This window comes from Eufriesea mexicana, unplaced genomic scaffold (genome assembly GCF_001483705.2).
Source record: "Eufriesea mexicana isolate 0111107269 unplaced genomic scaffold, ASM148370v2 scaffold1653, whole genome shotgun sequence".
Taxonomy (NCBI): Eukaryota; Metazoa; Arthropoda; class Insecta; order Hymenoptera; family Apidae; genus Eufriesea; species Eufriesea mexicana.
The window spans coordinates 875,049-886,699 of NW_016909884.1; the positions used below are offsets into that span (position 1 = coordinate 875,049).

Consider the following 11,651-nt stretch of genomic DNA (forward strand, 5'->3'; position numbering starts at 1 on the left):
ATATATATATTCCTTTACACTCGAGAGGTGAGCTTCAGTCACCATTTTGTAAAATTTGGAAGATCGATATTAATTAATATATCAAATTTATTGTAATATAACCGTGTGCGAGGTATCGAAATGAAATAATTCTACAATTCTATTATGATACAATTCTTTATTTACTGCTCAGAAAAGTATCGTCAGTCTTTTAGCAGAGAATCTTCGAATTTCTACTCTTCTGTAGCCAAAAAATCGTCGAGTGCAAAGGGATATTTGTAAAGCAAATCTTGTTACATTAGTATCTCTTACACGACTGACTTGCATAGCTAGCACGAGCTGTTGTCTCCTAGAAGAGAACATTCTAGAACAATAACAATAGCCACACTAATTCTACACATATGTCGTGTGTCATCTAATAAGCCTAATTACGCAACTGTCGTTTCCTACTATACTATTATCTTGTTTACAGTTAGCTGTTCTAACAACGACCACCCAGTAGAAATTCGTGACCATTATAAAACAGGCTGAGTTTCATTCCCCGAAACGAATTACAGTTTCGAAAATAATTAAGTGGGTAACTTCAAATTGGACACCCTGTATAATTATCCGCACATGGTAACAATACCTGTATCTCGTTGAAAAATCAGCATCGATTCGCGCGGCTATTTTTCACTAACTGGGGAAAAAAGGCCTGCAAGACCAGTCACCCTGACTAGCACCGTAGTGGCAGCGTTAAAACACCTCGTTAGTAACTACTTCCTGCGCTGTCACCGATCTACGCCGGCTCGACCCGCGTGATTAATGGAACACTCGCGCCGGGGCCGACGTGCATCATCCCGTTACGAATCATTAACGAAATCGATGCCCCGCGTATTAATTGATATCGCGAGGCACACCACTCCCGGCTCGTCCTTATCCGATTAGGAGAAACAAACTCCTTTGTGCCGCCATCGTTAATACACGTCCGCGAGAATAAACTCAGACGATTAATCGTCCCGATCCCTGGATCGAGTCGGAGCCGAACTCACGCGGGGGTCCAACTGGTGACACCCCACGAAAGCGGGAACTCGGCTTTTGTTATAGGACGTCGGGGTTATGGGAGTCCTCCACTACTGTCGAAGTCGATTATGGTTATTCTTCATCTGCTTCGCGATGGTTTCTCTCAAGTTTACGTGTGTAGGATATTTTTATTGTTCGAAAGCGAGTGTATGAGAAAGAACACTTGGGTCTTGGTTTGTGTTAGGTTGGAATGGTGTGAGGAAGATTGGAATTGGTTTGAAGCAAACTGAATGGCTGGAAAAAATTGAAGAGAATTGGACGATTAGGGAAAAATTGAATGTTTGTAAAAAAAAAGAATTGAACTGTCTAAACAAAATTGGGTGGTTGTGTGAGGAAGGATGGAATTGGTTTGAAGGAAACTGAGTGGCTGGAAAAAATTGGAAAATATTGGATGATTAGGAAAGGACTGAATGATTCGAGAAAAATTGAATATATACATAAAAAAAGAATTGAACTGTTTAAACAAAATTGGGTGGTTGTGTGAGGAAGGATGGAATTGGTTTGAAGCAAACTGAGTGGCTGGAAGACATTGGAGAAAATTGGACGATTAGGAAAAAATTGAATGTTTGTAAAAAAAAAGAATTGAACTGTCTAAACAAAATTGGGTGGTTGTGTGAGGAAGATTGGAATTGATTTGAAGCAAACCGAGTGAGTGGTTCGAAAGAATTGGAAAAAATTGGGCGATTAGGGAAAAAACTGAATGATTCGAGAAAAATTGAATGTTTATAAACAAATTTTTTTTAAATTGGACGGTCTAAACAAATTTGTTTGTTTCCAAAACAACCCCGAATGGTTAAAAGAACAAAAAGGAAATGAACGGTCCAAACAAAATTGTTCGGTTCCAAAACAACCCCGAATGGTTAAAAGAACAAAAAGGGAATGAACGGTTCAAGAAATTGAATGATTCGCGAAAATACTGAATAATAATAATAAAAAAAAAAGAAGAACAGCAACTGAATGGTTTGAAAAATATCCATTGGTTTGAAAGAAACCGATTAGTTGGCAAAAAATCGAGCAGATCGTATTTCGAGTGGTTCGTAACGGTCGAGCGTTTTACCATGTTGAAGCAGTGAATCGAAGTAAATCCTTTCCTCGATTTACATGGATTATTCGTTCTATACGATTTTCTTTACGCGGAAAAGTCGCGTAAAAAGGGACCATCGCGATGAATAAATATTTAAAAGAGGCAGGAGCTTTTTTATTAGCATCCTGGAAATTAATAAATCCCGAAGCGCGAATTACAGATTTCAGATCCATGCCAGCGCCTTCCATTCAAACTCGGAATTTTATTCGAAGAAAGAATTAAAAAATCGCATAAATCTAGAGATTATTCGAAGTATATATAAATCAAGGAACGAGTGAACGTAGATTTTGAAGAATAGGATATAGGTACAGTTTTCGTTCAACTTTCCTTAGTTCCCTATTATTTGTAACAACAGTCGTTGAATATTCTCTGTATTATTAATTATTATCTTTATATTAGTGTGTGATATTTTATCTTAATTATTATTTTATTTTATTTCGTTTATTCATAAACGCACCGTAGTCCGTTTACATAAAATTTCACATATAAAAGAAAAACAATATATTATTATTATATATTAATATATTATACCTAATATAACACCGAAGGGACGTGTTTATAAACGCTTTATATAAGCGTAAAAGTGTATGAAAGAAATATCGTGACAAAAGTTATAAGGGGATGCTTTATTTCAAATATATTTCGTATATTTTCGATAGAGCGTAGATTGTGAAATACTTATGAAGCATAGTGTACATAATGAATCTAAAATACCACGTACCATAGTACATCTCTAAACTAACCAAACCTATACGATAATTAGGTAGAATATTTTCTTGAATATATATATTTATATACAAATCTTACCATATTAGTGTATGAAAGAAATATCGTGATAAAAGTTGTAAGGGGGTGTTTTATTTTAAATATATTTCGTATATTTTCAATAAACTGTAGGTGGTCAAATTCTTATGAAGCAGAGTGTGTAATATACCACGCAACGTAGTACATCTCTAAACTAACCAAACCTATACGATAATTAGGTAGAATATTTTCTTGAATGTATATATTTATATATAAATCTTACCATATTAGTGTATGAAAGAAATATCGTGATAAAAGTTATAAGGGGGTGTTTTATTTCAAATATATTTCGTATATTTTCAATAAACTGTAGGTAGTCAAATACTTATGAAGCATATTGTATAATATACTACCACGTGATGTAGCACATTTCTAAAATAACCAAACCTGTACGATAATTAGATAAAATATTTTCTTAAATGTATATATGTATATATAAAAATCTTGCCATTTCCTCAGAGTGGTTGCGTCATGAAAGAACCAATTTTTCCACCGAGTTAATGAATTTTACTAATTTAACGAATAGATTTAATTTAAGGAAATTTAACGAATTTCAAAATTGGGTGTTTCCATTTCTTACACGCTTCTTAACGTAACATAACGTTCCATCAGCGATTCGCCTTGCTCTTCGATTTCTTTGGAACACCTAGCACGGAATCTAGCGTGGATGAGAGCTCGAGAGGAAGGAAAGATCGTTTGTCCTCGAAAGTTCTCTGTCGCGATTCTCCAGCCAAGATAGCTTTAGTAACCACGATCGTAGATTGTCGATGATTAGCTGAACGTACTGTGTCGTGTCACAGGAAGAAGGATTACGATGGGCCAAGGCGTACTTGATGATGGAGAAGCAGCAAAAGAGGACGGTCCACGAGGAAAGCCGAGCTTACACCATGATCAAGGTACGTGAGTAATTGTATCTCGACGGGCCAGAAAATTCCTTTCGATACCCTGCTTGTCAGCCATGAACATGCCTAGGACACGAAATTTCGTGGAATAAAATATCCACGCGTTTCACTCGATGGGAATTCCCTAAAATTCCCCTAGAAGTTCGCTGGCTAGGGTTCAGAGCGAACCGCGAGGATTTCGGGGGAAAGAGGGTTCTAGAGCGTCCATTTTGCTACCCTTTCTTTTCGAATTTCCGGGGTGGAGTAATGGGATGATAATATATCACGTTATTACAACTCGTTGAACGATCTTGGACTTGTCTACGTGTCGCGATTTTCCGGAATTACTCCATAATACGACACGTCGCGTGGCGTCTGAGATGTCGTACAGCTGTACTACTGGCGAACGTAGGTCTTATTGTTTCTTCGGTCGGTGGGACGTCGATTTGTACCAGTCTTGGAGGATTTGGGTTAGTTTTCGGATCATAGAATCGTAATCGAAGCTTTTTAGTCTCTTTGAGAATTTTTAGTTATTATTTTTGAAATTTATATGGTGCAATAGTGCTTCAAATATGGAGGTGATGCGCGAGTGGCTTTTGATTTTTCTGCATCCTTTTGTTTCTTGATCTATGAAATGTTAATCTGTGGAGGGTTTAGTTTCGTTTTTAGATTTTAGGAATGGTAGTCGAAGCTTTTCAGTCTCTTTGAGAATTTTCAGTTATTATTTTTGAAAGGTATACCGTGCAATAGTTGTCCAAGTATGATGTGCCAGTGGCTTTTGATTTTTCTGCATCCTTTTGTTTCTTGATCTATGAAATGTTAATCTGTGGAGAATTTGGTTTCATTTTTAAATTTTGGGAATAGTAGAAGAATCTTTTTAATTTCTTTAGGAATTTGCATTTATTATTTTTGAAAGATATACCGTGCAATAGTTGTCCAAATATGATGTACCAGTGGCTTTTGATTTTTCTGCATCCTTTTGTTTCTTGATCTATGAAATCTTAATCTGTGGAGGATTTGGTTTCGTTTTTAGATTTTGGGAATGGTAGAAGAATCTTTTTAATTTCTTTGTAAATTTGCACTTATTATTTTTAAAGGTTATACCATGCAATAATTGTCCAAATATAATAATAAGGTGATGTGCGAGTAGCTTCTGATTTTTCTTCATCCCTTTGTTTCTTGATCTATGAAATATTAATCTGAGAAGGATTTGGTTTCGTTTTTAGATTATAGGAATGGTAGTCGAAGATTTTTATTTTCTTTGAAAATATGCATTCATTATTTTTGAAAGGTACACGATACAATAGCAGTTCTTGAATCTGGGTGATGTGCGAATGGCTTTTGGCTTTTCTGTGTCTTGTTATTGTTTCCTGGAATCGATAAAATGTTAATCTGTGGCGAGTTTGGTTTCGTTTTTAGATTATAGGAATGATAGATGAATCTTTTTAATTTTTGGGAGAATTTGCATTTATTATTTTTGAAAAGTATACGGTACAGTAGAACTTCATACATAAAAATGATTTACGAAGAGCTTCTACCTTTTCAACTAGTAATTATTGTTTCTTGAATCCACGAATCGTTGGTTTTTAGGTTATAAAAAGGAAGTCAAGTTTTAACATTCTATACGACGTCATATTGTGTAGCTATCCTGATTTTCATACTTGTGCCAAATCCTGTCGACTCAATCGAGATTACATACCAGAGTTTCTCGAACACTTTTGGCTCATGGCTCCTATCTGGGTATCCCTATTTTCTCCGTATCCCTGAAAGTTTAAATCTATAAAAGAAATATACCTAGATATCGTGATCGTATTCTCACGTCCCTGCTTCCATTCCAATTTAAGAAATCTCGTTTCACGTGGCTCCCAAAATTCAATTTTTCATTTACCCTTAGACACCCCGAAAAATAAAGGAGCTGAAACTTTACATAATAAATCAATCTTAAATCAATTAATTCGAAAATTAATTCATTCGAATACTCGAGACCCTTCTGAAGGGTTGAACCTCCATCTTTCTTCTATTCTTCAAGTTCAAATTCTACCACGATAAAACGTCACTGTATTTTCGCCATATTCGATGCATCAAACACACTCAAAACTTTCTTTCCTCTTATTTATTTCTCAAAAAACATCGTTAACTTTATAGCAGAAGATCTCTGAACTCCTGCTCTTCTTTAGCCAAAATCTCGTCGAGTGCAAAGGGTTAAATTCAGCACCTTTCGTCTTTGCCAGGGCTGCATGCATCTTTCATCAACCTTCAAACTTGTAAATCAGTTGGCGAGGCGATCTAGGGATTTCAGGCCGAAAATCGCGAACCAACAGCCGCAACCGTCGTCACGGTTCCCTTTAATGCAAACCGTTAGCCAGGCCGTGCAGCATAATTGCATCCCCTTCTAAAATTGGAACGCGGTCGATAGGACGGTATCGAAACTAACTCCGATACGATCGAAATTATTATTATTAATTTCTCGCTGCCCGGATTCGAGCTCTCGTCTTCGAGCACCGCGGCCCGTGCTTCGAACCTCGCTCGAATATCAATTAATACGTTCGGGGTTTCAGTTCGCGGGGGTGGCTGCAGCCATCGAGCGTTCCGCCGCGATGACTGATCGACCGGTCTTGCGGTTTCTCTCCGTTCCGCGTAATGGATGAGCAGAAATTATGGTCGCGTTGGAAAGACCGACATATTCGAGTTCGGTCAATGGCGTGACGAAGTCTCAAGTGAAACGAGTGTGGATCAACGTTACAGACTTGTGCCAACACTCGTCTGAAATTATGTTCCTCTTCCTCGATATCCACGCGTTAGGGTACTCGGATTATGGCTGTGTTATAGTACTTAAGTAGGGTACTAGTAATACGAAACTCCGAGGATTCAGATTAATACTACTCTATTTTTAGTTATTTTTATTTACTTCTATTACTACTGTGGGGGTGCATATCGTCAATAGGTCGTCCACAATTGGCGACGGTTAATGACGAACCAAATTTCTTGAGGAATTCAGATTAATACTACTCTATTTTTAGTTATTTTTATTTACTTCTATTACTACTGTGGGGATGCATATCGTCAATAGGTCGTCCACAATTGGCGACGGTTAATGACGAACCAAATTTCTTGAGGAACGTTGTGTTTATAGTGGACTGTATTTTATGTAGTAGTTCCGGATAACTCTTCTGAACTCTTCGAATGTTATTTACTGTCTGACTGGTACTGACTCTCTCGGTGGTTGTATAATCCTGATCTCTCTGCTGATTGGTTGCTGTGATGTTGGGGGTGTATGTTAACTTCAGCGTCCTTCGGTGGTGGTGGTTGTTTAAACAATCTAGATAATCGTGCTTGTCTTCTTGAAGGGTGATATATAGTTGTTTGTTGCCGATTACCTAAGTGGTGGCTTAGGTGCTAAAGAAATCAAAGGGCGCTGACAGTAAGGATATAAACAACCTTCTACTTGGGACATTGCGGTCCTAGGGCCTCATCAATGGTACTTGAGAACTTTCAGAGCCTTCACACGGTCTATTCTAAACAAAGGGCCGAACGAAATACCGGGACGACATTCCAGGGCTTAACAGGGGACTTACCCCCTCATGGGGGTATACTATTGTGGTATCGCAGGATGAGCGGGTTATCTAGAGTGCGTGCGAAAGGATGAATGATCGTGCGCTAGGATCGTGTGGACGGGATGTTTGTGAATGTATCGGATGAAAGGGAAGAGTGGCTTTAGGAATGCGTTTGAGTGTTTGGGCTGAGTGACCCGCTGAGGGTAAGATTGCAAGGAGTGCGTGGGAAAGTGTGATTGGAAAGAGAGAATAGGTATGAAAGAGGATAGAATGGATGGTTTTAAATAGGGATGCAAGGGCGTGAGTGGGCAGAGAGAGAGTGGGGAGTCGGTCGTAGTACGTGTAGTATAGGAGAGTTCAGAGAGAGAGTGTGAGAAAAGGTGTTAGTTGTATTAGTGTTGCGAAGTATAAACGTGTTGTTAGGTAATTGTGTCGTTGTAGTTATAAGAGTTTAGTTAATAGATAGATTATATTCGTAGTCTTTATCGTCACCGCGCGTTCTATGTTATATTTTATAATAAATAAATAGTTGTACATTATTCGTGTTAGCACCCCCCTATCTCTACACTATGATGGAAGTATTCGTTGTTTCTGCGGTGCTGACTGTTGGTGTCCCCTTTGATGGTATGCTATGATAGGGTAGCAGGTAGAAGAACGAAGGAAAATGGAAGGGATGAGCGTTTCGTCCTGGGCCTGCTAGTGAACTCGTCGGTAAGGCTACATAGTAGGCCCTGCCTTAGACGAGGATACTTAGGTGGCATAGGAACTTCTATTTATCACGTTAAGTGCTATGCCGGTCTCCAGAGACCGGTGCTAAATTTTCCGTTTGGGCCCGGCTAGTCCTCAGGGTCCGGCCCAGACTAGGACCAAAAGGTGCTAACCTTTGGTGTTAAATTTTTCGCCATCTTTGGACCCAATGTTTCGGAATTCCTGTTATAACAATTGGTACAGTATTTCCAAGTTTTACGAATACTGCGCCCGCCGTTAGTGGCCCACTTGACGACCGAGTCTGGGCCTGAACGGAACAAAACTGGGCCTGCTAGTGAACTCGTCGGTGAGGCTACCTAGTAGGCCCTGCCTTAGACGAGGATACTTCGGTGGCATAGGAACTTCTATTTATCACGTTAAGTGCTATGCCGGTCTCCAGAGACCGGTGCTAAATTTTCCGTTTGGGCCCGGCTAGTCCTCAGGGTCCGGCCCAGACTAGGACCACAAGGTGCTAACCTTTGGTGTTAAATTTTTTGCCATCTTTGGACCTAATGTTTCGGAATTCCTGTTATAACAATTGGTACAGTATTTCCAAGTTTTACGAATACTGTGCCCACCGTTAGTGGCCCACTTGACGGCCGAGTCTGGGCCTGAACGGAATAGAAAGCAAAACAGGCTGGGCACTTAACGTGTTAAGGGAGGTCGAGGATTCACCGAGGACTTTACGAGTAAGTTTTCGAACCTCCTTCAAGCAGGAATCCATCTACTGACGAGGATGAGAACGTTGGTCGCTACATTACTTTATTTTTTGGTGTATTTGGGCATTTATAATAATGTTTTGACCGGTGGAGGGATTTTTAATACAGTTGAGTCCTGGAGATGGCTATCTTATAGTGGCAGTTCGAGTGATTCATTAGGACTGTATCAAAGATCTTGGACTACTGGCAGATGTATCGCAGAGGCAATGGCTATGGTCCCTGTATATTCGTTGGTTTCTTCAGATTTATCTCCACAAATGGAAAGACGATCGCTCGAAGATTCCTCGTTGTCGAGGATTCTGTAAGGATCCAACCGTGGGTGCAGATTTTTCTCACTTCCTCATTTCCCATTTGGAATGCGAGCACTCGGGAAAGAAGGCCCGAGACGTCAGGCACACTCGACCCACTTGTCAACCCTGTCGAAATCTCAGTCTCGATATTAACCGCGATGATCGCGATGCCGATTTGATCCAGAAGTATTCGCGGTATGCGGCCTGCCGTGATCGATGGAACGTCGGGAACGTAATTAGGTTGCCTGCTCTGGGATACTGGTCTGCCATCTCGCTTTGCTCGAGCGCGAGATTACGTTTGGGAAAAAATATCGCCATGTGGGAAGAGATATATGTCTGTATTTCGTAAAATCTTTCATGATTAACCAGTATTATACGTTGTCCGGATGGTACCAGATTTCTCTTCGTTTCACATTCAGCATGGGTAAAATACACGTGTCTAATTGTTCATGAGTGTGCAGAGCGAATTCTCATTAGCATACCGTAGGAGCAAGCGAACTCCGGTTTACCGATAAGGCAGCTTGAGTGAGAGGGGCACGCAGCAGTGATAACTGGAATCTCAAACGAGGCAATGATTCGCGGATAGACAAAGGAGGTTCTTTAACCGTTTGAGTACCACGGGTCATTATTGTTTCCAAATCGATATTTGCCAAGCGGCGCGATAGCGCTTGTCATATTCCGTGTCCAAAAATGCCGAGCGGCGCGATAGCGCTCCTCATATTCCGCGTTCACCAACCGAGCGCGCTGATTGTCAGCTTCGCAGCTCAGAGCGCTGGCACTTTTGGACACAAAATAGAAGAAGCGCGATCGCGCCGCTTGGCACTAAAACGGTTAATTAAAGGCAAACCGAAACGCGGACGATATCAGTTTCATATAGACATGTGGGGGTCCACCCCCACCGTAGTTTGAAGTTGGCTCGTCGCAGGTGTCCCCGTGGTTGGTGTTGCTACAAGCGACGTGAGGAAAAGGAAGGGAGGATGCGTTTCGTCCCGGGCCTGCTAGCGGACTCATCGGTAAGGCTTGCTTAGCAGGCCCTTGCCTCAGACACTGGGGATACTATTGCAAAGACGGGAAGTTGTATATATATGTAGGATCGGGGTGTGTGGATTGGCTAAAGTAACGTTGCTTTACTGCTTCTTAAAATACAATAAACTTATGCTTATATTATCGGCTACGAACTAAAGACTCGCTACGGGTACGCTCCACTTTTACTTGTTAGACGCTATCTTGAAGACCGTGAAGGACTGTCCTCGCCGGCGCCCTTGCACCCTTGCACCCTTATTTAAACCGTTCATCCTCCTCATTCATACCATTGCTGATGTTGTGGTCGTGATGGAGTTTAGAGAGAATCTTGATGTGGTCGTGATGGAGGTTTTACTGAGAATCTTCTTGCGAATGCCTTGTCGGTAGTTTTATAAGGATCGACTGTCTTCTCATTGGTTGGTATGATATTGGGGGTGTATGCTAACTTCAGCGTCTTTCGGTGGTGGTGGTTGTTTAAACATTTGGGTTCTGGCGCCTGTCGTCTAAGAGGATAATTTATCGGTCCTTGTCACGGTCTATCCCAGCGGCGGGTTAGACGACGCTGAGTATGTGCAAGTCGAGGGATGCTTACAATAGAGGCATAAAACAAGCCTCCACTTGACTTGGGACATTGCGGTCCTAGGGCCGCAACACCGTCAAACTCGAAGAAGAATTGGGAAAACTGTCCTCTAACCTCCTTGAAGTTGGGATTCATCTAATGGCGAAGGTGAGAACGATAGTCGCTACAACTTCAATAAATTCCCGTAACTCCCATAAGTTATTACATCTCCAGCTCGAGAACTGTTCCAAGAACGATGGATATGGGTAATTAGAACAGTCAAGGTGCACTTTCGGGGACTATCCGAGACTAGGCGTCAGGTTTTCTGGCGATAAGTGGAAGCCAGGTTGGGTCGCGGTGCGAAAGCGATTTTCAGTGGAACGTTGCGTCGGAATCGTTAGGTGGCGTGTGAAAAGTTTGCCCGTTATCTGTCCTGACCGTGGGTAGCAATTGTTTCGGCTGGAACGGAGTTAGCGTGGAACGGAGAACTAAGGAATCGAGGAGGAACGGGTAGACAGAGCGATCCGTTCTATTTCGGTTTATCGGCACGGGCGCGACTGGGTTTCAGAAGTTCTGTCAGAAGTTACTTCGAGAGTGAATCCAGCAGACTAGTTTGAAATCCTTCGCCGTTTCTTTCCGATCTGGCCACTGACGTAGGGTGCTCGTCAGTGATATAATGCTCTTCTAAATTATCCTATTGACGATTTATGCGTTTGTGTCGTAGGCGTAGTTACATACGTCGTGATCAAGGTCAGTTCAATGTTAGAACGATGCATATGTGTATATGAATTTTCTCAGTTTTTCCAGTTCTCGATGTTTGTGTCATTGGTACCGAAAGAGTTTTTCTTTTTAAGTGTAGGAATAATAAAATTGAAAATTCTAATCATAAACCCATAGGAATTGAAATGGCTATTGCAATTCAATAGATTCTGATTACTTCATTTATGTA

General features: G+C 40.7%; 1 protein-coding gene across 2 annotated transcripts in view; it reads left to right on the forward strand.

Moving 5' to 3' along the window:
* LOC108548960 (endothelin-converting enzyme-like 1) overlaps nt 1–11,651 on the forward strand; it is a 193,008-nt gene that overhangs the window by 106,951 nt on the left and 74,406 nt on the right. Inside the window, exon 7 of one of the 2 annotated variants that reach the window (XM_017902120.1) lies at nt 3,730–3,825. The exons of the other annotated variant lie outside the window; for it this stretch is intronic. Within the exon in view, the coding sequence (XP_017757609.1) occupies nt 3,730–3,825 (96 nt within the window). The remainder of the gene's footprint in view (nt 1–3,729; nt 3,826–11,651) is intronic. 2 annotated transcript variants of the gene reach the window in all.